This window comes from Thunnus thynnus, chromosome 2 (assembly GCF_963924715.1).
Source record: "Thunnus thynnus chromosome 2, fThuThy2.1, whole genome shotgun sequence".
Taxonomy (NCBI): Eukaryota; Metazoa; Chordata; class Actinopteri; order Scombriformes; family Scombridae; genus Thunnus; species Thunnus thynnus.
The window spans coordinates 28,196,633-28,224,022 of NC_089518.1; the positions used below are offsets into that span (position 1 = coordinate 28,196,633).

General features: G+C 38.8%; 1 protein-coding gene across 2 annotated transcripts; it reads left to right on the plus strand.

The window, feature by feature from the left end:
* The first annotated feature begins 1,391 nt into the window (after nt 1–1,391).
* septin5a (septin 5a) lies at nt 1,392–27,361 on the plus strand. Of its 2 annotated transcripts, XM_067614355.1 has the most exons (12): nt 1,392–1,605; nt 1,775–1,788; nt 19,839–19,929; nt 20,363–20,449; nt 21,378–21,501; nt 21,655–21,789; nt 22,037–22,154; nt 22,286–22,387; nt 23,738–23,834; nt 23,945–24,080; nt 24,250–24,352; nt 25,726–27,361. In XM_067614355.1, the coding sequence occupies exons 1-12, from the start codon at nt 1,560–1,562 to the stop codon at nt 25,786–25,788; spliced, it is 1,116 nt and encodes a 371-aa protein (XP_067470456.1). In that variant the 5' UTR covers nt 1,392–1,559; the 3' UTR covers nt 25,789–27,361. The 2 variants fall into 2 exon arrangements, with proteins under 2 accessions (XP_067470456.1, XP_067470449.1); XM_067614348.1 differs by lacking the exons at nt 1,392–1,605; nt 1,775–1,788 and adding an exon at nt 17,721–18,221 and having other exon boundaries at nt 25,726–27,360.
* Nucleotides 27,362–27,390: the final 29 nt, after the last annotated feature.

The window sequence follows — 27,390 nt, forward strand, 5'->3', positions numbered from 1 at the left end:
TCAGATTATATTATGTAATTGTTGTAAGTGTAAACTCCCTCCAGCCTTCTGTCAGCAGCAGACTAAACCGTTTAACTTTGCTGTCACTGATGTGCCATTCAGAATTTCTGTTTTGTTTTTCTGTTTTCTTTTGTTCTTCTATGCAAATATTTGTCAAAGGTACTAAGACAAACATAATTATTACTTGTTAACCATATTTCCGTTTTTAGGCTTCAACATTTTTTTTTTTGTATTTCTTCTTAAATAAAGTTTGTTTAGAGAAAAAAAAACTTGATATTTTTTGAATCTGGATCAATTTGTGGGTCAAACTCCTGGAAAACAAAGTTCTGTTCTGATTGTAATATAATTCTTGCTGATGTCTCGCTTGTCTGCCCGTCTGTAAGTAAAAAAACAACAAAAAAAACCCCAATTTACTCCCAGCAAAACAGAACAATTGATACTGAAACACACAGCTTAAAGATTTTCTATGTATGTAAAAGGTGAAGGTTGAAGCTCCACAGCTTATTTAACAAACTGCTGAAAAAAAATCCAAAGGAGTTTTCAGTGGATGGAGGGAAGAGCTCCGTGTTGCTTCCTTGCAACACAGCTGAACAGATGTTCAGGATCTTTTATTTATGTTCAGTCTTTTTGAGGAGTTGTGGATCCAAATTACTGAAATGTCATCAGCGAAAGGACAAATGCAAATGAAAACGAACTCAGTTCTGAGTGTTATTTTTTTTTAAAAAGACTTTAATGTGTCCATTTTTATGTCTGACACTCAACATGATTCAACAATCACCCTTTTTAGTGCGTCAGACAATTGGTGAAGGAGAACTTCAAGCTAGAAAAGATGTGTCGCAAATGCAGCTTTTCGAGGATCTGCTGATATGATGTTGATCTTGGGATTACAGCATATTTGTGAGTGTATTCTTGTCTACAGGAAACATTTGCACTGATATTTTTAAAGAAACAGCTCAGGGAATCCTTAAAGAGCTTGAACTTGGTTCCTGTTAGCAGCACAATTGGTCTGAAGAGAGATATACAAAATATTTTTACACATGTTCAGTGTTTCTGGAGGAGATGTTGGCCTAAAGCACTGAAACAACAAAGTACATGATGAGTCTGGAGAAAGGAAGTTTCAAATGCAGTTGTTTGTCTCATGAAACATGCAGATTTGTAGTTTTCTGTGGTGAGCTCCCTGATTTGGACCTTGAATTATGGCATATTAAATAGACAGATTCTCAGGAACTGCAACCTTCTGGTTTGCTATTTTGCAAACTTCCTTCAAAACTAGAATCAATTTCTGTGACTTTTTTTTAAATAAAGAAGTGATTGAAGTGATGTCAATGTCTAATTTTGACCCTGAGCTCATCGTGTCATCCTGTAGGACCTTTGGTTGTAGAGAGCTGTCTACAGGACGACTGGCTGAGCTGTGGTGAGGAAGAGGAGGAGGAGGAGGAGCTTTGATCTGTCAGCTCAGCCCCGCCCTCCTGCTGTCTGTCCGGGGTTTGGAGGAGAGGCGAGGAGCCGCTTTCTGTGAGCCGTCGCTTCGGTAGAATCGAGGGAGGAGAGCGGCCAACATGACGAGCAACATCAGGTACAAAAGCCGGATCCCTGTTAAAACAGGTGAGCATTATTTCTGGATTTATTTATTTATTTTGTTTTGGTTTTACAATAATCTATTTATTCAGATTGAGAATCAATGCAATGATCGCTTCATGTCTCTTCTCTGGGCGTCGCTCTGCATCCGTGCACCTGCGCCTCCTTCTCTCATCCATCCTATAATGGCCAATAGAGGATAGCACAGAGGTAAGAGACGTCTTTTAATGTATCTATTTTCTGTTTTCAGTGCTGTTGAGGATGCGTTTATACTATAGGGTGTTGTAAGGATGCAGCCTCGTAAAGCACGACCTCGGCTGCAGCAGCAGCAGCAGCAGCAGCAGCAATATTTACGTTTTAAATCGTTCATTTCTTGCGTTTTATTTCGATGTGCGTGTTTGCTTTTCTGGTTTATAACGCAGCCATGCCATCACAGGCTGAGCGGTGACTGACAGTGGTGGTGGTGGTGGTGGTGGTGGTGGGGGTGGGAGGGATGAGGAGGAGGAGGAGGAGGAGGGGGGGCGGTTAGACGCGTATGTGAAGCAGGCCGGCGTCATAAGCGCTCAGGAGGAGGAGAGCAGCAGCCAACATGGTACCCAGAGCGCAGCATCCTTCCCCTCCATCCTCTCCTCCGCTGACCTCCCTCTGCCTGCGGAGTTATTATATTAGATCATGTTATATTAGACCGATTATTGGTCACTCATTTAACTCATACTCTGACCTAATAGTCAGCGTTCCATCAGAAGCACGACGCTTGTAGTGAACATTTCCTGGCCCATCGTTCAGCTGAGAAACACAGCTGCCACATGAGCCTTCAGGGGAGGTCGCATCCCTGATGACCCTGGTCCTCCTCCCCCTCTTCCTCTTCCACCTCCTCCCCCGCCTCTTCCTCTAGTGTCTGATGACAGTGGAGGGGCATTTGTTTGCATGTGCTGAGTGTGCTTTGAATTTTAAAGGCTGATTCTGTGAATTGGATCGTTAATAGATGTAAGAGTGGGCTTGAAATATCAATAGTCTGAATATTTGGGAGATAAAATTAAAAATAAGAGAGGGATTATTTTTAATGCATAAATAGTCTTTGTAGTAACTAATATTCTTCTACATTAAACACTAATAACATATTATATATATATATATATGAGCCTACTTAACCGTGTTTTCTACAGCTGCTGGTTTATTAGGTACATGTGGCTGAAACTAATGCAGATTAATACAGCAGCTCTGAAATAAATCCAACCTTCATAAAGGTTATACTGTCATTTCTTTGAAGCTCTTGTTGAGAGGTTATTTTTAGACTTCATGGTCATTTTGGAGGCTTGTGTTTATTTTGCTGTTGAACTGTAACTTCTGTTATACTTTATTCTCTATAAATAGGGTTTATAAAATATTAAAACATGTCTCAGCACAGAACAATACATTTCAACAGCCTGATCAAAAAGTTTCTGCATTAGTTTTTAGTTAGATGTACCTAATAAACTGTCAACTGAGTGTAGATTCACATCAGCTGTTCCTCATCATTCACATTTTCATTTTTGCACTCGAGTGCATCGAATCAGAATTTTTATTGACAAAGTAATACGTTAGAGTGTGTGAGGTTCTCTGATACAATAATATTAAGTGTGACACGAAACAAAATGAATGTTAAAGTAGAAATAAAGTGCATCGATCTCTTTTTTAAGAGTCCTTGAGGAAGACAGTGAATCCCAAGTTTCTCCTGATGTGTGTGCTCAGTATGTAGAGAGAAAAGTGTAATTAGCTTTAGACAAAAGTGATGTTCTGAGGTGGCATGTTCACAATTCTCAAGTCTGTCTTAAAACAACAGTCAGGCATCCAGATGAACATTGAAACAGGTTTTGCCATTGTGATATTGTTTTTAGACAGACATGAGTGAGCCTATCCTTTAAAGAAAGTGTTATATAAGGATGAGTAGTATAAGAAGTATACTTTGTCTCTTTGTGTTTTAGTATATTTTTTGTCCAGTATTTAGTCTCCTGCTGACCTTCGTCTCCCTCACTGCTGGCGGATGTAAGCTGGTCAGATTTTCATTCTCCCAGAAATTTACAGTTGGGCCAAATCCAGTTTTTGAAATCTCTGTGGTCACATGGTACCACCACAAACACACACACACACACAAACACACACACACACACACACAGAAACAAGCTTATGATGCTGGATAACCTGGATTAGTATGATTGTTGCAGATGTAGCGCTTACAGTTTGTGCAGAAACAATGAAAACAACCAAAAATTTCAATCGAAGCAACCGTTTCTTTCCTTGTGTAGATATTTGCAGCCTCTCAGATTCACAGTGATTCAGTATTTAGATTACTACTCAGTATTTACACCTTGTGAGTTCTGTCATTGGCTCTCATCCGGTCTTTACTCCCACATACTCGACTGCATCTGACCCTGTTGGATACTTTGAGAAAAATATCTCAGATTCTGGGCCAGCCAGGCTGCGGAGGAGGAGGGGGAGGAGGAGGAGGAGGAGGAGGAGGAGGAGAAACAGAGCTGGAAAGTAACTAAATGGTGCTCGGTGACTGACTGAATGCTGAGATCGTAACTGATAATCAATCCTAAATCCACCCTTCCTTCTCCTCTTCCTCTCTCCTTTCTCCTTCTCTTCTCACATCGCCTGAATGTTCCCGTCACTTCCTTTGCTGTGATATTACGTTGCCAGGCAACAGTCTTTTTTTAATCCGTTTTTCATCACTCCTTCTCTTATATGAATGAGCGGACTACGACGCCATCTGACCTACCCACAATCCTGTGTGGTGATCATTCTGCGTGTGGGCAGATATTCACTGAACATTTTCCATCACAGATCAGAGCTGAAATAGAAAATTTTGGTTTTTATCAGCTGTTAAATGTCACCTTGATACAGTGAAGCACGACAGTAACAAACAACTCCAATCACTTTCATATATAAGCCAATAACTAAAAAAACTCTGCGTCACCTGACTAAATGTAAATATTGAGATATTTCCAGTTTTATATTACAATAATCTAAAACAGAAACATCTGATTTTGATGTCAGAATATAAAAAAATACAGCAGGTTTTTCCCGCATATGTTCAGCAATCATATTACTAATAACTATAAAGTTTATTTATATCGAAACCAACAATTACAAAGTGCTTTACAAGGCAGAAACAAGAGGAACGTAGCACAGAATAAAAATTTATATAAATGAATAAAGATTATGAGATAGCCTTACAATAAAAGTGAGTTTTCAAAAGAAGATACTGAATGAAGAACAATCATAAAAGGAACAAATGCCACCACATTATTCTGATAAATGTAGAAGATGAAGTGGACGAGGCACCTGGGTACATGATAAACTTATTACTTTCTTTATGTTATACTTAATTGTCCTCCTGTTTATCTACATTGTAATTCTACTATTGCTACTTCTTACTATTCAGACTATACTACAGCTGTTACATGTCTTATCTGTCCTGGAAGAGAGATCTAAAGCTGAAACAAATAGTTCATTAATTGATAATTAGCTCAACAGAAAATTAATCTGCAGTAATTTTGCTAATTGATTAATAATTTCGGTCATTTTTTAAGCAAAAATTACAATTGTTCCCTGGTTCCAGCTGCTCAGTTGTGAGGATTTATTGCTCCTCTGGTAACACTTTACTTTAAGTCTCCTTATTTAGCATTTATAAGCAGTATATAAACGTTAAATAGTTTATAACAGACTGTGATGTAGAAGTATACACATATAAGGACATTTTAAGTGTTTATTAATGCATAGTATTTGTCAGCAATTATAACTCCTCCTATAAATATGTTTTATATGATTACAACTGTGTTTTGCTGTAATGTCATTAATTGTCTGTTTATATACCAATGGAGTTGTAGTTGTTGACAAATACATTTAGAAACACCTATATGTGCTAAAAACTACATTATAGTGTGTTACCAACCTTTTATTAACATCAATATTATAGCAAATACAAATACTAAGTCCTTATATGTGCGTATAACTACATTACAATGTGTTATAGACCATTTATTAAATGTTTATATAATGCTTGTAAATGCTAAATAAGGGGACTTAAAGCTTTTCTCTGTCATATATTAGAATAAATTGAATATTTTTACATTTCAGACTCTCAGTCAGACAAAACAAGTAATTTAAAGATATCAGCTTAGGCTCTTTTCACAATTTCCTGACATTTCATTGAAAGAACGATTTATCGAGATTAATCATCAATGAAAACATGTTACTTTAAGGAAGTTATCACACCTCGATATCACCACTGTTAAAAGGAAACAGGTCATCAGTCAGGCTGATTTCTTCCTGGAGCAGCAAACAGATGTTGAGTCACTTCACTTCAGATACACTCAGCTCAGCCTCTCCTCTCCACCTCGTCCTCCAGTACTCAGCCTTCCTCTCTTTAATCCAAACGCTCCCAACAAACAAACCCTCGCTGCCACAGATGGGACCCTCAGTGAGGACCAGCTGCAGAGCAGGAACAGGCGTATCTCGTGGGGGTTGGGTGGGGTGTTGAAACTGGGGATTGAACCCCCCCCTGTGGCTCCTGCTCTTCAGCAGAGGAGAGAAGAGGAGTCTGGTTCATCCAGGTCTTGGACTTCTTCTTTTATCACTATTTACCGTATTAACACCCAGTTTTCCCTTTGTGTTAAGTAGCTTCAGGGTTGGACAGTTTGTCTTATTCCACAGTACGACAGTGTCACATTTTTAGCTCCACATTGAAGCAATATGATGTTTACACAGTGTAATATTCAAATCCAAGATTCTGTATTTTTTTATGGCTGCTCCCCTGCAGCAAATTGAAATATTCTAGATGTCTTATGCATTATTTTATACACGAAATTCAGCCTGACATGTTTATTTAATGTGTGTCAGCCTCTGAACTGCCTGAGGATGCATAATTAATTTCAGTGTAAGCTGACAATAAAGTCATATCGTATCGTATTTCATATCATTTCTATCGTATCGTATCGTATCGTGTCGTATCAACTTTTTTCTATTTTTGGAAACTTTGGGATCTCCACTGGAATGTAAAGTAAAGTTTGGTGGGTTTGAACAATGTTTGGCTTCACAACATCAGTTTGTAGTGACTGGGTCGCTGCTTGTTCAGGAGTTTTAAATACAGTAAATAAAAAGCTTGCTGGATGGATAAACAGCTGAACAGCAGACACTTGAGATGCAGTTAAGAACATATGAACACACTATAACAAAAAACACTACATAAGATCCTTTGGTACGATCCTTCAGTCTGTTAGCATAATTATGACACAATAAACAAATAAATAAATGCTCTTAATCATAAATAACATGTAGGATGAAGCAGCTTCTGTCATCTTTGTTTTGCATGTGTGTGTGTGTGTGTGTGTGTGCGTGCTTGAGGTTTATTTGAGGTTTTTCTGGTAGGGAGGACATTTTGAGAAAGTCAGAACATATATTGGTCGGACCTCACTTCCTGACACAACTTCAAAGGGCTGTTTGAGGATTCAGACTTGGTTTTAAGGTTAGAATTGGGTTAAGGCCAGGGGATAGTGAGCACATTATATCAGTAAATGTCCTTACTAAGATAGAAGTTCAAACGTCTGTGTGTGTATGTGTGTGTGTGTGTGTATGTGTGTGTATGTGTGTTCCTGCCTCTGCACGATTTCTTTTGAATGTTTTTCTTCTGAGTGACGGTTGCTGCTCTTTTTCTCGTTCAGGTGTTTGAGGAGTTTCTGCCCTGCAGTGTCTTCAAATGCAGACAGTTTTCACTTAGTCACACTGCAAACATGCATGTAATGCCGGTGATGCAGTAGAGCGTGTGTGTTTGTGCGTGTCAGTGTGTTTGGTTCGTCTTATACCTGAAGCAAGTCCCTTCCTTTTTTCTACTCTTTTGTTCTGGATTTTTGTACGTGACACCGCAGCGCTCGTCATGCCTTGGCTATGCGTTTCAAAGAGCTTTTGGAAAGTAACTCGAGGCTGACCCAGATAGTGCAATTCTCTAGTATTGAGTCGGCCTCGATATGTTTGGGATTACAAGACTTTGGAAACAGGAATAAGAAGCCTGAGTAGTAATCCAATGAAACAAATGAAGAGAATTAAGATTTGAACTGTTCCTGGTGTTAGAAACAGCTGAAACAGCAAAAATACTTTTATCAATCACAAACAAACATTTTTGACTAGAAAGCACCTAAATGTTACATTTATATTCCTATTAAAGCATAAGGATGGTTTTAATCTAGATTTAGAGAGAGTTGAGACTGTTTGTCAGCTCTTGTTTCTTAAAGTTTTTAAGCCAACATGGATGAGAAACCCAAGAGGAAAGTCCTTTACAAGAGTTTCAACATTTTCTCTATTTTTTTATCACTGGAAATGAGAAATTTGGGGGGTTTGGATGTTTTCTTAGACAAAACAAGCCACCTCACGCTTTACTTCACAGTTTTTTGATATTGTTTAGACAAACAATTAATCAAATAATCAGCTCCATGTAAATTCCATCTAGCATCTTAAGTTGAGATGTTTTGTTTTTTTATTGTCAACGAAACCCAGGAAAAGACCAAAACCATCATCATGAGTTTATCTCTCAGTATTTTCCTTCTTCCCTTCTGAACCCAAAGACCACTGGTTCCTACTGGAGACATTAATCATTAAAAACATAAATATATGGTTTTATTAAACAAACTTATAAAAAAGCTCAGTTATTTCCTAAAACAGTTGGGCACTGTAGTTTCTAGCAAATGTTGCTCAAACAGAAGTCAATAGTGCATTCCTTGGGGATTTTTTTTTGCTGCGGATTAATACACATTCTAGTGAGAAGCAATGAAGGAACATGTCACCCAGTGCCGGAGTGTGTTTCATTGTTTTTGGACAAAAGTGGAGATCTATGGAACAGAGGAGTACTTCATATAAAGCTTTAGATACATTAAAAAAAACTTGTGGGATCAATTCATTGTTGGTCTTTTTATGGGATTTTTTGACAATAAGAAAAATATAAATTATTACCAGATGTATCTTTTCAGCTTCAGAATTGTCCTCCACCCTTTGTCCATGTGTCTCTTTTCCTTCTTTACTGTTATATATTCAGCTGACTGATTCCCTCAGCTAAATGTTCAGGGATTTTAGATGTTTGTGATACAGTTCGAGGTTATAGCAACACTCCCACTAAAGTCTGTTGTCATTGAACAGGCGGATGCTAAAACTAGCCTTCGATAGCCGAGTGTCCTTCAGTGAAGCAATTTTATTGTCGCCTGAGCAATTACATGCTGTCAGATTAGCATGTTAAAGAGCCGAGTGCATGCAGGCTTTTCATCTCCGAGGAGAGAAAACAGAGGAAAGGGGGTGGGGGGAAGCTTTATGTTGTCTCTCACTCCATCTCACCCGCCCTCACCCCTCCTATCTCCCCTTATCTCTCCCTTTTCCTCTCTCGCCTCACTTACTGGCCCACCAGTGGGTTGGCAGGCAACAATTTAGAGGAAGCATTGGGGGTTAATGGCGTGAAAGTGTCAGCTGGACGGCTGGGAGATGCAGAGAAGTCATCAGTAAAGGTCACTGCTCTTCACTGCTACATCTCAGGCCGTCTGGCTGCTCTGAACACAACACACCATTTTAAACCAAGTCGAAACACTGATTTTCAACATCATGGCAAGTCTACCAGTAATTCTTCGCTCACTTACTTAGATTTTTTTGAAAGCAGATTATAGTCAGCTATTGTTTAGAGACCAAGAATTAGAGAAATGTTTACTGTTATGGTGTTTCAGCTCAGTCAGAGAAATACATTCCTGTTGGGTTTACTGGGTTTATACCGTTGCCTAATTTAATACCCTGAGGGGTTTGCTGTAGAGCTGCAACGATGAGTTGATTATTAAATGGACAGAAAATTCATCTATTTTGATAATCAAATAATCGGTTTAGTCATTTTTTTAAAGCAAAGATGCCAAAAACGTGGTGGATTCAGCTTCTCAGATGTGACAATTTTAAGCTTTTCTGTGTCATACGTGATCGTAAACTGAATATCTTTGGGTTTTTGATTGTTGATCAGACAACACAAGACATTTGAAGACGTCACCATGGGCTCTAAGAAACTGTAGACAAAACGATTAATCAATTAATCTATGAAACAATCAGCTGATAGTGAAAATAATCGTTAGTTGTATCCCTAGTTTGCTGTTCCCACCTCACTTGATAGCAAACATTAAATCGATATATTTCTGTGTAACTGACATTACTGTAGTAGTTTACTGACTGAACGACTCCTCTGTCCTTGTGATGCTGTTGCACTACATTTCACATTTATTATTATCCTGTAGCTGCCACTTGTGGACACAGTTGCCACCACACAGCAAAGGTTATGTACAGTAGACTCACTTTAAAGGGGAACTCCAACGATTTTACACATCAAAATGTGTTTCCAGATGTTTGGGAGAACTACTGTGTATGTGAAAAAAGTTTTATAAAGTCGTTTGGGGCTCCAGAATGAGGTGTTGACATCTGATAAATCAGTGTCAGTTGCAGCTGAAGACAACAAGTTTGAAAGAAATTAGGTTACCAGACCTGCTCCTCATCTGTGCTTGAGGCTACATCAGCGGCTTCTAGCATAACATGCCTGAATCTGTACAGTTGGGTGAATCAAAGTTGCATTGTGGGTAATGTAGGCACCAGTTTTTGCATGGTTTAGCTTCATCGGTTTTGATCCTTTTCTTTTAAACTGTCCATCGTAAGATCAACATTATTACAGGGGTGCAGTGCTACATGGGTGGAGTACTCTTCTAAGGAAAGAAGATGGTCTCCACACACTTGAAATTGTTACAGTCAGGATGCCACATTGACCTTTTTATGTTGACAGTAAGTCTCTTAAATCAAAAAAGCTTTCAAAGGAGCTTCTTCTTTAGAAGGTTTTGATGCCTGCTTCTCTTTGAGTGATATTAAAGATGAGAAATGCTTCATCTGCTTAAGGAAGACATTCTCGTGCCCTCTGGGTCTTCACAAAATGGGACACATCACAACGGATACTCAGAATAGAGATCTTGTAAAAACATGTTAACCGATGGACCAATCGGAAATGATCCTGCGGTTTTAACTGGATTATATGAAAAATCTCAGTCTAGAGTGTTTGTTCTGCGACTGTCGTCTGAAAGAGTGTGTTTACAGAGTGTGTTTGTGTTGTGGTGTCTCATTACTGTACAGTAGCCTCTTGAAAGTGCTCAGCAGCCGGGAGTGATGGGTACGCTGTTGGACCGGACGCTCTGTATTTGTGTGTTTAGTGTGTGTGTGTGTGTGTGTGCGTACGCTGGCAGTGACACTGACTGCTGTGCCCTTTTGAGAGTTGTTTCTTTTAAGGCCACGACTATGAATGACTGAGAGGAAGGAGTTGAGCGCTGCCTGCTGATCGAGTGTCTGATCTCTGGATCGCTGCCTCTGTGGGAACATCCAACATACTGACTGGGTGACAAACAAACAAGCAGAGTCTCTAAAAACATATTCTGACAGACAAAGAGGCACTTCTTGTTCTCGAGAGAGAGAAAAAAAAAAGAAAAACTTGGAAGCACAAAGTCATGAGGATCCTGCACATCTTCCACATCTCTGCAAACATGTTGTTGTCCAAATGTTTGTGTAGACATACTTAGAGGTTAGTGTGGTGAAACAAGTAGTACAAGTCAACTTTATTTATGCAACACTTTCCAAAGCAGCAGACAGAGTGCTTTTAGCACTGATTTTGTAATTAATTAATCAATCGAGTAGACGGCCGACAGAAAATTAATTAACAATGATGGTTTTATTCACCTTTATAATATCAACAGAACCAATATCAACATCAACAACATAACAGTAACAACAACAAAAAAAACCACAACACAAAACTGTCCAGAAAAGTCCAGCCCCACATATCCTTGTTTTAGAAGACTTCTAGTCCCATCATCAGTCCATTACTGGTCCCAGTTCAGTGTCCCATCTCAAAAGCTTCCATCCCAGAGAGGATTGTCCTTTCATCAGTGTGTTGTATGTTTCAACAGAAAGCTCATCCAGGAAAGTTTATGAATGCCTGAACATTTCCTTTGAGTACAGAGTTCGTTTTTTCAAATACTTTTCTATACCACATTGTGGCAGAGGGAGAAGTGTCCTTAGTACATTTCAAAAGAGCACATTTTCTTGCCAAAAGTAGCAGTTTGTTAAGTAGTTTAAAGCCTCTTTTACACATGCAACCCTGAAATTTTTGGGACATTAGCCAAAGGAGATGTATGTATGAATGCAAATGTCCAAATCAGTCCGACTGCACATTAAACAGACTTTACGTTGACAGATCCCTCATACAGAGTCCGTGTAATGTCCGATTGAGCCCATGTGTGAATACAACAGGTCATTTTCCGGAGAATTCACAGTGAGCGAGCGAGCGTGTTGATGATGTTTCTATCATGTGGCGGACGCTGGATAAACGCAGCAGGCCAGCTAAGAGAAGTTTCAGAGAAGTGATACACCTGTAGCAGGTAGACTGTGCAAAAAGAGGCCTGGTTGCTTCTTAATTGTGATTTTAAAAATATTCCTAACTTGCCAAAAAAAGATTCTCTTGTTTTTTCTTGACATTTAACACATAGAGGTGTTTGATAACATAACATAATCTATTAATCATTTAAGTCACTTAACAAGCACAAATGGCAAATATTCAATGGTTTGTGCTTCTTAAATGTGATGATTTTCAACTTTTTCTCTGTTTTTTATGACTGAAAATTATAAATTTGTTGGGTTGAGATGGTTGGTCAGACCAAATAAGCAATTTGAAGACATCATCCTGGGCTCTAGGAAATTAAATGGACTTTTTTTCTCACGTTAAATCGATAAACAGACAAACAACACAGCAGACATTTTGACCTTTCGCAGCAGGAAAGGCGCAGGTGTAAATAATAACATTATTGGTGGCTCCATTCCAGATACCAAACCTAGAACTGGCTCACCTACATGCAAAGCAACTGTCATTAATGTAATTAATTCCAGCTGTGCTATTCCTGCTTTGACAAGTCAAAATACCTGCCGTGAAAAAGGGCCTGTTGACACAGAAAATAACTATTAGTTGCAGGCCTGAGCGAGAAAAAGGAAAGACAGTGTCACTAAACAAAAAAAACATGGATGCAAAGTGAACAAATCACAAAATTTAAAGTTAAGAGATCATGAAAAAAGACAAAAACAAGTGAGTCACAGCCAACTTCCTTGTAAACCTGTCATTAATCCTGACTCATGGTTTGTCCTTAATGTCCCTCTGCACCTGCAGGACATCCTACCGTCCCTCTCTGTGAGTGTTTGATCAGCTGTATAAGACCAGAGTCGAGTCACCACTGTGACAACCAAGGTGCTCCACAATAACATTTTAAAGTTGCCCAACAAGCCTGTTTTTAGTAAACTGTGATCATTTCTTGCAGATTTTTAGTTTTTTTTAATCCAGATGTTCAGGCAGTGACAGACGTCCTCTGCCGGACTGTGTGTTTGACAAGTCTTAGGTGTGTGTGAGTCTGCTCCTGTGTGTGTGTGTGTGTGTGTGTATGAGAAGAAAGGACAGCTGGCCTCTGAGAAAGACTGGGGGGGGGGGGGGTGTGGTTGTTGAGTTTGGTTGGGGGAGCTATTGTAAGACCATTTCAAGACATCTGTTCCTTTCTTCTATTCAGGTTGACCCTCCCACCCCCCCTTACACACACTCACTTACACACTCAGTCGCTCTCTTTCTACCATCACTTAAACCCTTCATCTAGTATGAATTAATTAATTAGATTTATTACTGTGTCATGCGTGTAATCTCGCCCAGCCGGCTGGAGCGGTGCGTACATGTTTCCAAACCCAAGCGACAAAAATAGAAAAGAAACTTGAACAACTTTCACAAATCTTCAAACCATCACACAACGTCAGAACATCAGAATAAACTCTAATCCAATAATCCATCTTGTCTTTTTTTCCAGGCTTTTGAGGCAAAGTTAACAAACTTAAACACGTCGAAATTAGACAGACGTTCTCATTTTTGATCATATGTACGCCAGGATTTTTGGGAGCCATTTCCATCATGATTTGTACGATGCAAAAGAAACTTTCCACTTCGCCCAAATCACACAACTCACACAATCCATCTCCTACCAGAGGAAGAAAAGCAGCTTTTAATTTTGCTTCTAGATAAGGGTGTTGTGATATATTGATATATATATATATATATTGATGATAACCGTGATATTTAAAGAATGAAATATTGATATAATGTTAATAAGACACATATGATAATATTGTATAAATAATCCAGCGGATCTTAAATCATTTACGTTTCTTTCCGTTCTCACTTTGTCTCCCTCCACCAACACCACACACACACACACACACACACACACACACACACACATGCACATACACACCTTGTGCATCTTTTATTTATCAGTTCACCTGGTTGTGTTTTCACTATCCATTAAGTGTAATTGTTATTGTTATATTGTTATATATATAGTTATAGTTACAGACTCTCTCTTCACCTCCGTACACTCATATTTTGAGTGTAATTCATTTGCCAGAAAAGAGACAAAACACACAATAAACAAAGTTAAAGATTATTTGATTGGTAACATTATTCTTTTCTCAGATTTTCTATAGATATCGCGATAATATCGTTATCATGAATTCTTTTGGCCACAATAATCGTGTCTTACTTCTAGATAAACAAGATATAACATCTGATACAGGGCAAAATGTTTGTGTGATATGTATGTATGTCTTTAATTTTGGCTTCAACGAGATATTTTCAAACCATTTTTCTTCAAACTTCAATCACATTATATACAAATAACTCCTGTAGATATTCAGCATATTCATCTCCTCAACTGCACACAAACACCTTCTTATTTATTGTCATTTTAATAAGATAATTCCACCGTCGGATCATTTCACATTTTCATTTTACTGACCCTGATACACAGATTATACCTCATCCTCACTTCCTCTTTTCTTTTGAACGTCACTCTCTGATGTTCGCATCATCCTGGATGAGAAAAGCAGGATTGTTTCATCCCTGTAGATCCCTCGAACCATTTCATCTGAGTTGAGTCTTTTGTCTCCCTCCTGTGGTGCGGAGTGGGACTGTAACATCCTGTACGTGGCATCATGACGGGGTGTGCCGACACAGGGAAAGAAAAAAGAAAAAAAAAAAAAAAAGGTCAGCTTCTTTTATTTCAAAGAGCATTTAAACTCTGCTGCCCACATCATATATGAGTCGGGCACACCCACACATACACATACGTACAGCTAAATCACATCTGGAAGCAATCGACCGCACCTCGATCACCTCTATACACACACGCACACACACACACACACACACAGACACACATACACACACACACACACACGGTCGACATGGTAGTTGATCTCCTTTACATTCTTTTCATTACAGTCTAACAGAAACGTTTTTAAACCAACGTCTTAGTCATTTTGATTTCACAGAAACCTCCCACATGCTCACAGATACATAACAATATCTGTTTTAAATTTTTATTTAAACAACTTAGTAACAGAAATAAGGTTTGATGTAAAATAGGTGACGTATATGAACTAAAATCAGCATCAAGTGAATTAATACACGCGTCACAATAAAAAGAAATCTGCCGTTTTAGACTGTGTTGCTGTGTGGATTTGCAGATAAATACTGAACAAATGATTAGTTAATTAAAATAAAATTAATTCTTGCTCATCTGGATCATCTCAGACTGTGTTGAGGGTTTAGATGTGTCAGCATTTCTTTGAGCTGTGACACAACTGCATATTCAGCAGGTTTTTAATACGGTGATTTCAAAGTTTATTTCTTATTTCTGTCATCGTGATATGTTTAGAAACATAAAATGTAGTTAATGTAAATGTTGCCTCTTCTGCCCTCAGTGTGCTTGTACTGCCGGCAGCGAGATAAACACACTTCTAATAAAGTTTTCACTGGAAACACTGCTGAAACTGTGAAAAACAGTATCAGACAACAAATTATATGATAATGATTACAAACAATGAGATTTCATAAACAATATGAAGACCAAAAGTGCTGTAAAATGAGTCAGATGTTAGTACAACAAGGAAACTGGGATTACTAAAGTTTAGACGAGCTGTCAAGAAAACAAAGTATCACCAGCGAAATATCAACATTAAGTTCTCACAGGAGGCACAACGTAGTGATTAATGTGGTTAACACGAGTAAAAGAGAACATAACAGTTATCCAACAGCAGCTTAATTCAGCAGTTACTGGGAAAGTTGCATTAGCAGACAGCTGGTATATTACTCACATTTGGAAGAAATAAACCGGAAAAGATCCTCAAACTTTTGTCTAATAAGTTTTGTTCCTAACAAAGTCAAAGAAGTTCATTTCAACAGTTTACATAAAACATATCCAGTGAATTATCTAATCTCCAGATATGTGGATGTTCATTTTGAGTTTAATTTCTCATGCTGTCAATAAAGATGTGATTTGTTGCCATGACAACATGGGTAACAAATCTCTAAACTGTGTTGTTTACTCTTTTATTTCATTGGGAGTTTTTAGGTTCCAACCCCCTTTCTTTCTTTTTAATTTTATTTTTATTTTATTATTACTCTCATAATTATTTATTTTCAATTTATTTTGAATATTTATTTGTCTCTCATTGCATTGACTGTGTTTACATGCTCACTAGTATCCTGGTTATGTTTTGTGCATGTTAACAGCTCATCCCAGGTTTGATAAACCTGGATATACTAACTGTAGTACTCCGATAGAAACCAGGATACTGTGGCATGTGAACACTTTATCCAAGTTTCTGAACCACCTCATAGCGGCTGAGATGAGGAGAAATCGAGACACACCAGCCGGCAGACGATCAGAAACCTGAACACTGTTACGATCATGTGTGCAGGGATGTGATTGACCAGGTTATTCATGTTCCATGTAAACACCACATCCCCAATATAATCAAAAACAGGATAAGGTTCAAAACCAGGATACTAATGCACATGTAAACACACTCATTGACTGGCAATGTTAATTAAGCGGTTGCCTAGCAACATAATGTTCAACTGAGACCAACTGCTGGTGGCACAGCATCATCTAAGTACATTTACTCCAACTGTACTTAAGTGCAGTTTTGAGATGCTTGTACTTTACTTTAGTATCTATATTTTATTCTACATGACACTGCAACTCCTCCACATTTTATACAGAAACATACTTTTTACTCCACTGAGTTTATCAAACAGCTATTGTTCTTTCAGATTAGGATTATACATAGAAACACATAATAAGCTTTTAAATACAGTAACTTACATTGTTAAAGATTTAAACCAGTGGTTAACTCGTGACCCCTTAAGATGTTCATGAATTGCTAACAGCCCTCTAAACTTCTCAGGTGGTTTCATTTAAATAAATGTTTGAGGCCCAAAGAGGTAAAATTATCCAACATTTTACAAAAAAAACTCCACAAAGATTAGAGAAAAGTCCAGTTTTTCTTCTTTCCCACCTCATTAATCTGATTCCTCAAATTTATCTTGTGATCCTTTGGAGGGGCCTGACCCTTATGTTGGGAACCACTGGACCTAACTACCTAACTTATATAAAAGTATAATAACATATAAGTATAATGATAATAGTTAAACTACCATACTTTTACTTTTGATACTTTAAGTACATTTTGCTATAAATACTTAATGTAATTTTACTTGTAACAGAGTATTTTGACATTGTCGTACTGTCACTTTTACAAAGGAAAATGATCCAAGTACTTCTTTCAACTTCAACCAACAAAATAATGAAAATGAACACACAGACCCCTCAGTGAACATATAGATTGACAAGTTAATTCCCTGATAATGTGATAATCCTCGCTCGGCAGGCCTGTACTTGCAGCATGTGGAGACGTTTGTTTCATTATCTGTTGTTTGTTCTGAGCTTCACTGCCGCATTTGTCACCATCAAGTTCGAACAGGTTCCTCTTGTGTCACAACTTTTAACGCCGAGGGTGACAAACACTTTCCATCCGTCCGTCTGTTACTTCTCTTTGCGAGCTGGTGGTCATTTTCTGTCAGTGCAGAGTTTTATTTTTCAACTGCTGGAGCCGGGGGGAGGGAGGGAATACAAGCTGAATGAATGAGTTTCTTTTAGACCTTTCTCCTTTTTCAGCCCCTTCCATCCCTCCCTTGTTTCCTCCCTCAAATTGCCACCTCTCTCTCTCTCTTACTGCCTCCCTTTCTCCATTTCTCTCTCCATCTCCCTCCCTCTCCGTGAGAATTCCTCCGTACCTGTCTGAACAGGGAGAGCCGGACCGCTGTAGGGCAGAGGAAAGAAAGACAGAAAGAAGGCAGGGGAAGAGAAGAAGAAAGGGAAGCACGAGAAGGAAAAGTAGGAGGAACAAAGGCACATATAGAGTGTGCACAAACAGGAAAGAGGAGAGACAATTTGGGAGCAGACGGAGAGTGAGAGAGGAGTTTTATCACGGCTCCTAATTTGCCCGTTCCCCTGTTGGGCTGGGTTTTTTTTTTTTGTTTTGTTTTGTTTTTTTTTCCACTTTCTGAGACCCGTGGCTATTTCCGTCCGTCAGTGTCGGAGCAGTTTAGGATGGATGCCATCATGCTCCAAGAGAAACTGGTGGAACGTTTACTGTGCCCGCGAGTGAGAACCGCCAGACAGAAGGTAAAAGAGTTGGATTTGTGGAGGGAAAAAAAACGGGGGCGAAAAAGTAGACAAAACAAGTTTCAAAAATAAAGATACAGAGTTTCAAGATCTCCGGTGCTCACTGCCAGCATCTTTGATGTTATCTCTTCCCCTCTGTTGAAGGTGTCTGTGCTGTTGTGACATTTCTACATCGTGACAGATTAACTGCCGAGATGATTTGTGTTTTTCTCCAAGCGCTTGTGTGATTGTTTGTTGATTTATGTGTAGCTTTCTTCACTTTCAATCTCTATGGCTCAGTGGCAAGCATGTGTGCCATGCACTGATTGCACCGCCTGTGGTCTGAGTGTGTGTGTCTATGTGTGTGTGTGTGTGTGTGTGTAAGCCTCACCCGGGGTGGGGGGGTTGTCGGAAATGCCTATGACAAGTTATGACAGCATATATGAGGATGCTGACTGTGTGTTTGGAGAGTGAAAAGAGCTTTTCAGGTCTGTTCAATGCAGCTTCTGTCCATGTGTGAATGCCCTCTGCTCTCCCGCAGCCGACGGGCCTCGAGTGTGTATTTTTATCCGCACATGTCAGCACGTACTGTAGGGTGAAGATGACGTTGGTGCCAGATGCAGCGGAGGGGAAAACCTACAGGACTGAGAACTATATTGTGTGACACAGTTACTGCAGAGACTGGTGTCCTGTGGTTCTTTGTGTGAGAGAGAGAGTAGTTTTAGTGGAAAATCTTAGATGCTGGTTATTCTCAGCTGCTCGCTGGAATGCTGTGCACGTGTTTTTCCATGCAGTTGTAGATTTTCTGTATTTTAGTCTGTTGTCTGTCTGTTGTGGTCGTTTAAATGCGTCAGAGGCTGCTAGATCCATTGTGTCTTCACATTTTAGTGATTTGATGTCTGTTTCTGTTTTATAGCCTTTTGGTTTTTAATGAAGCTGAAATTATAAGTCGATTATTCAAGTAGTTGAATAACAGAAATATAATGTGCAACTATTTTGATAATCAATGAATCATTTTTCAGTGTTTTCAAGTGTTTCCAGCAGTTCCAGTTTTCCAAATGTGAGGATTTGTGACTTTTTTTCTTGCTACTTTTCTTTGTTTTATGAGTGTTTTGGGGATTTTGTATTTGAAGTACAAACGATTGATTGATTCATAATTTATACAAAACAATAACTCAGGGCTGCAACAATCATATGTTTTTGTTATCATTAGCAGATACATTTTTTTTGATTCATCAATTGCACATTTGGCTTAAAAATGTCAGAAAATAGTGAAAAATGCCCATCACGGTTCCTGAAAGCCCAAGATATTCAATTAACTGTCACATGAGACAAAGAAAAGCAGTAGATCCTCACAAATGAGAAACAGAAGCAGAAGGAGATTTTTTTTGATTTGACTCATCGTTTGATCTTGTCAGAAAAAGACTGATCATAGTTTCAAGTTATCAAATTCCTTGTTTTGTCTTCTAAAGAAAGTCAGTTTAATATCACAAAAGCAGCAAATCCTCACAATTTAGAAGCTGGAACAAGAGAGTAATTGTTAGATGAACTGATAATAAAAATAATCATTATGAACAGCCCTATATTATTAAACTAATCACTTCCTTTATCCTTGGGTCCCTATTTTCTGTCTTCCAGGAGAAACAATATGTCGGTTTTGCAACTTTGCCCAACCAGGTCCACAGGAAGTCTGTGAAGAAAGGCTTCGATTTTACGCTGATGGTGGCAGGTCAGTTTGAAACATGACGGATTTGAATCGATTTACACTCAGTCAGCAGTTTATTCAGTACACCTTGCTAAAAATAACACAGTCTAATACAACAGCCCTGCAATAAATCTAACCTTCATGGTTCAGTATTTGTTTTAGAGAGACGATACAAATGTAGTTTATGGGGCAGTTGAATTATATTGTGTTGTATCAAGAGGTGTTTAGTCTTCCCTCATCAATATAAATAGAGATTATTACCACAAACTACAACCTCTAAATGACCATAATGTTGAAATAATCTCTCTGCAGGACATTAGTTTTAATTACACATACTTAATAAACAACAGAGATTATGTGTATGTAGTCCAGGTTGTTGGACTTACACACATTATAATAACTCTCTCTGTCTGTGTGTGTGTGTGTGTGTGTGTGTGTGTGTGTGTGTGTGCTGCAGGAGAGTCTGGTATGGGTAAATCCACGCTGGTCAACAGCCTGTTCCTCACAGACCTCTACAAAGACAGGAAGTTACTCAATGCCGAGGGTGAGTCTTTACACTATTTATCATTTCCCTGCATCAGTCATAATGGATCCACTGCTCTGTGGATATTTAACGCACGGCTGAGTAGTGATTGGTCAATAAATGCGCTCTGAGGTCTGTTATTTTTATAACCCAGAATGTCCGGCTTACATTTAATTATGTCACGCAGCTGCAGTCAAGAAGTCAAATTCAATTTGTTCATTTCTAATTGATTAAATGGCAACATTTTGTGCTGCAGACAATCGTGCTGAACTGTTGTTTTGGTGGATGTGTTCACATAACTCAGATACTTAGAATAAAATACTGTAATTCAGTGTTTAAGTTAAGTTTGGTTGATATTCTGTGTTTCTTATTGTCAATAAATCCCATGAAAAGACCAAAATCAACAATGAATTGATCCTGTTAACATGTTTTACCTGTGTAGTCAGTGGATGATATCTCACAGAGCTCCAATTTTGTCCAAAAACCGTTAAAAACACTGTTCCCTCATTATCATGAACACTGGCACTGTAGTTTATTTTCATTTGATCCCACATATATATCATCCTGCACCTGTAAATGTTCACTAAAGCACCAAACCTGCAGCTGAAAATAGTCCTAGACAAAGGCGATATTTATTCCAGTTTGAGTAACGTTTGTTAAAACTACAGTTCCCATCTGTTTTAGGAAATTATTTAGTCATTTAACACATTTGTCAATCAAAATATACAATATGACGAGCCTTATCCTTTTATGTCACATGGTTAATGCATTTGTAAAGCAGCCTGGTAATAAGTTGAATAATACCCATCAGTTATGCTAAAGGAATAGAAAAACAATAAAAACCTTTAATTGATCCATCAGGACTTATTTTGCACCCTGATCTGCTGTTTCAACTCTTTTTCTCGACATCACTCACTTTCTTCACCTTCTCTCTGTTGATGTTTTTCAGAGCGTATTAACCAAACCGTGGAGATCATCAAACACACAGTAGACATCGAAGAGAAAGGAGTCAAGCTCAAGCTCACCATCGTAGACACGCCGGGGTTTGGAGACGCTGTCAACAACAACGAGTGGTGAGCTGGAAGACTCGCTGACCTGACATGGGCCTAATTCAGCCTGTTCACTTGAATTCACTGTGCCTGAAGGAGCTGCTAATGTAGACTCTGTGTGTGTGTGTGTGTGTGTGTGTGTGTGTGTGTGTGTTTGTGTGTGTGTGTGTGTTCTAGCTGGAAGCCGATCACAGACTACATTGATCAGCAGTTTGAACAATACTTCAGGGACGAGAGCGGGCTGAACAGAAAGAACATCCAGGACAACCGAGTCCACTGCTGCCTCTACTTTATCCCTCCATTTGGACACGGGTAATAACACACACACACACACACACACACACACACACACACACACACACACACACACACACACACACACTCACACACACACACACACACACACACACACTCACACACACACACACACACACAGGGTGACGACAGGTGCAGGCATCGATTCAAAAACACCTTTTTTACTTCTGGAGTTCTGCATTTGATCATCACCTGTTTTGATTTGTAGGACTTTAATCACTTTACTCTGGATTTCTCTCCGCAGGCTGCGTCCGGTGGATGTCGAGTTCATGAAGGCTCTGCATGAAAAGGTGAACATAATTCCTCTCATCGCGAAAGCCGACTGCCTCACGCCCAACGAGATAAAGAAGCTCAAAGACCGAGTGAGTCCCAGAACTGCAGCTCCACAGTGAAGTCAGCATGTTTCAGACTGTTGACTGTAACAATTATTCTACTTTTTCTTTGTGTGTGTGTGTGTGTGTGTGTGTGTGTGTGTGTGTATGTGTGTGTGTAGATACGAGAGGAAATAGACAAGTTTGGGATCAAAGTGTACCAGTTCCCTGAATGTGACTCCGATGAGGATGAAGAGTTCAAACAACTTGACAAAGAGCTGAAGGTGAGTGAGAACAGATATTATACTGAACACTAAATAATATAATACAAACAATACACTCCTCTCTGCATTCTTAATACAGTTTTAGTGAAAACTGAATACTAGTATATATTAAATATGATTTTCATTAAATTACAAGAACACAAATCAGAAAAAAACACATTTTATTACTTACTTAGTTTCAGTTTTTTGAAATATCAGCATCTGAATCTTCTACTTCCACCCCAATACTATTGAGGTGAACAGAGATTTGCTTTTGTTCCTCACAAACACTCAGAAAACTCAACAGCAACATATCTTTCCAGCTGCAGGTTTTACTTTTACTTCAGAGAGATCGAGACACAGTTTTTATAAAATGTTGCTCGTGAGTTTTTAAACAGTTTTTCAATACTTTGAGCGAGGGCTGCAACTAACTATTATTTTTTATTATCAATTAATCTGCAGACCATTTTTTTCAATTGTTTTGTGTAGAAAATGTCAGGAGAAGGTGAAAAATGCCTCTTATTTGTTCACATCATAAAATATCTTGTTTTATCCAACCAGCAGTCTAAAACTAAAAGATATTTTGTTTACAATGATCATAAACAAAGAAAACAAGCGTTGTTTCTCTCATTGAAGAAGCTGCAGCTGGAGAGTTTTGGAAATTTTGGTTTTAAAAAAATGAATTCAAATGATTAATTGATTATCAAAATAGCTGCCAGTTAAAATTCCCCTCCATTATATTGGAGTGGTAGCAGAAATCTCAAACACAGATTTGTCACAAGATGAACACATAAAACCAAAACTACCTGCATGACTCGATACCTCTTCTTCACAGCAGACACTTGTCTGACTTGTTAGGTGATACTAAGACGATTATTAACTGCTGCATTGCTTTGTAATAGTTGCTGGAATTGAGCCATTGGAGTTATTAGTTCTACCTTTTACATTTACAGTTTGTCGTTTGGCAAGCGAGGTGACACAATCAAGCGTTGACATTTTTTTGGCTTCTAAAGGGCGTCAGGGCGGAAAACATTTGCACCAGAGCGAAGCAGAAAAAATGTCTCTTGTATTTTGGGTGAAGTGAACCTTTGAGTGATCTTAAACTGAAGTGTAGGAGCAGCTCAAAGGTGATAGACGTCCGTTAGTGACAAGAATCCACCAATCAGCTGGGAAAATCTCGGCGCTTGGAAAATAAACAAACAGCTTTTTACTTGTCTCAACAGTTAAAGTTAAGACTCTCTTGAGCTGCTCTGTGGCTTGGCTTTGTTTTGTGAATATGTATCAGGGCAGGACATGCTCGATCAGCTTTCCTTGGACCGATAACAATCTCTTTAAAAACATCCCTCCCTCCTCGTGTGTCTGTGTGTGCAGGAGTGCACCCCGTTCGCTGTGATCGGCAGTAACACAGTGGTGGAAGCTCGAGGGCAGAGAGTGAGAGGGAGACTGTATCCCTGGGGAATTGTTGAAGGTACATATATTATATATTTTGGGTATATTTCAGAAACTTGTATACAAACTAAACACAGTTTTGAACGTCACAGTTTGGATTATTAATTGATTTTACTCATTTGTTTGCAGTGGAAAACCAGTCACATTGTGACTTTGTGAAATTGAGGAACATGCTGATTCGTTCACACATGCACGACCTCAAAGACGTGACCTGCGACGTCCACTACGAGAACTACAGAGCACAGTGCATACAGGAGATGACCAGGTGTGTGTGTGTGTGTGTGTGTTGAGACAAAAGCAAAAGAGGCTGATGTGAGAGGGTTTTGTTAACATCACAGATAAGTGCTGATGTTTACAGATTTCAGTACAGATTTGCCTGCTTCACCTCTCCTCCTCCTCCTCCTCCTTTTCTTCTTCTTCTTCTTCTCTCACAGTAAACTGGCTCAGGACAACCGTATGGAGAGTCCCATCCCCATCCTGCCGCTGTCCACTCCAGATGTGGAAACTGAGAAACTAATCAAAATGAAAGATGAGGAGGTACGATGCAATATTTGACAAATAGTGAATGTTGAGATTTCTTTTAGAAGATGGGGAGCTTTTATCTTTCATGCATTTATCTTTGATAAGTCATAAATCTTTGCTCTGATACCACTGGCAGCAATCAAGTGTGATGAGGTTTAGTGTCGACTTCAGTTCATGTCTTTATACTTTAAAATAGTCACTGAGGAGCCTCAGATGTTGTATCCCTCTTTCAGTACAAGCTTTACTGTGAAATGGTCAAAGCTTGATGTGACTAAATGATTGTAAATTGAATTAAAGTCTTCAGTCTAATTGTCAACTATTCTGTTAAAGAAATAGTTAACAGTTTGTGGAAACAAAACTTTTATTCGCTTTTTTTTGAGAAATAGATGAGAAGATTAATACGAAGCTGGAGGCAGAAAGTGATATTAATCTTCTCATCTGACTCTCAGCAAGGAAGCAAATAACAGTTTCCGAAATATTGAACTATTCCTCCAACTCAGTGCATTTTCAATTAGAACAGCTAATGAACAAAGCACACACTACTACTTGAGTAAACTAAATTTTAAGGAAGTAGGGTAACATCTATAAAAAAAACCAAAAAAAACCAACTTCCTCTGCGTTGTAGACCTCTGTTGTCGTCCAAAAACAAATACAAAATCGCCGGTGAGCCGCACCGCTGCACTGGGTGACATGTTCCTTCATCTTTTCGGGTCATTTTTTAAGAAAAAAATGTCCAAATTCTCTAATTCCAGCTTCTCAAATGTGAATATTTCCTGTTTATTTAGTCATCTGTGATAATAAACTGAATATCTTTGAGTTGTGGACTGCTGATCAGGGCAAAAGAAGACATTAGAGGACATAACCTCGGTCTTTAAAAACATTGATAGACGTTTTTCACCATTTTCTTACATTTTATATACAAAACGATTAATCGATTAATCGAGAAAATAACCAACAGGTTTATCGATAATGAAAATAAACATTAGTTGCAGCTCCACTGAAAACAATGGCTGTTATTAGTCTTTGGAGACGTTTCTAAACAAACAAGGGAACATGTCACCGCAGCAGTGTGGCTGATTGACGTGTTTTGAATAGTTTTTGGACAACAATGGACGTCTACATCACAGAGGAATAAGATATTTCAGACTTTGGGTACACGCGCAATACATGTAGGATCAGTTCATTGTTGGTTTGGTTCTGACAATAAGAAAAATATTGAAAATCATCAGCCTTATCCTTTAAGTACAAACACCTACCTCAGCATCTAAATAGATACACTTCAAACACTACTTTTAACATCACACAATCTAAATCCTTCATTTGCAGCTCGATGTCGAAACACTGTGTTTACTCTCTTAAACCCTCCGCTCCGTCCTCTCTGTCTGCAGCTGAAGAGGATGCAGGAGATGCTGAACAAGATGCAGCAGCAGATGCACGAGAAAGACCAGTGATGACTCCCGGAGCAAAGCTGTGCTGTGGCGCCACCTGCTGTCTCTCTCCTGAACGACAAGCGAGACCTGTAGACATTGAACGGATATCGTGTGTTTAGTGGCAACTCTGGCTGTACATTTATCTTCAGTTCGGTGCTTTGTATAGTTCGTCTGCCTGGGAGGGTTGTTTTATCAGAGGGTTTTTTTTCTTCTCTGAAACTATCCGTTCGCCCACTTTGAGCCCCCATCCCCTCCTCCCCCTCCTGCTGTGGTTTAACAGTCTTAACATATATAATATAAATGCGTAATTTAAATTACTACTCAGTGTATCTAATTTATAAATGCGATGCTAAACTTTTTGGATATTCTGTCAGGGTATGAACATGTGTGCTACAAGATGTTTTGTAAAGACATTTAAGTTGTCTGTGATGTTTAGATTTGAACAAGGACATTGTGTTTTTTATTACGTGTTTAAGTGTGTGTGTGTGTGTGTGTTTTCGGGTGCATGAGTGTGTGTTTCTTTTATGAACTTCCTTTGATATCACCAGGTATCCGTCCAAAAATTGTCCCATTGGTCCTTAAAAAGGTACCGCAGTGACTTTGCTTTTGTTAAAAACCTAACCTTTGCTCTCTGATGATCATAAATACCTTCATAAACGTTTTTTTTTTGATCATCCTGGCAAGTCAGAATATCCTCTCCCAGCATTTTTTTATTTGCTGGCTGAGCTGAAAATGCACTTATCGCCAGTGGCTAACTGTGAATGGAGAGCCTTTGCCATAATGAGAGGGTAGGTGCAGTACAGGGTGCATGTGTAAGCATGCTGCCATTACTCATATCCGCTAAATGCTGTGGGCCTATTTTTACTGCTTTATAGCCGATGCCCTGTGCTTGTATTAAAATGCATCATGACCTGTGCTTTGTTGCCACTAAGGCATGGTAAAAAACAGACAAATAATGAGGAGCAAATTCTGTGTTGATGCTTTTGTTTTAAATATCTCTCCTTGAAAGTGAAGATGTGTTTTCTTGTGTGTGAGTTAAAATAATTTGAGTGTGTGTGTGTGTGTGTGTGTGTGAGTAATTGGGTGAGTGTGTGTGTGTGTGTGTGTGTGTGTAGACTGAGGAAAAAGTACATCTGTTGCCTGAAGGCTGTGAGCTTGGCCTGTGCCCCATTTATAAAGGTACGACAAATAAAAAAACGCTCTTGCTTCTCGTCATTCCAGCCTGGCTGCCTGTGCATTGTTTCTGTGGAGATTATCGAGTTTGTACAAGACGAGATCCAGTGAGCGCAGCACGACATCCTCTGTCACTTCCGGCTGTCGCAGAGTCAGATCAGCAGAGCTCAAGAGTGTGGGAGCTGCTGCAGGAACATTTATCTGCTGATTCATACATTTATCTCCTCCAGCCATTCTTTCCTCTGCAGAGCTGCCAGTCAAAGAGGACACAAGCATCACATAAGACATAACATTAGTATGAATGATAGAAACGTCTGTAATTTTGAGTCATAAATATTTGTTTTATAAGTAATAATCCTAGAAATCTCTTCATACACAATACATCTGATACATATCATACAGAACATCTTGTCTGCTGCATGTTATGATGCAAACGTGGATCTTAATGTG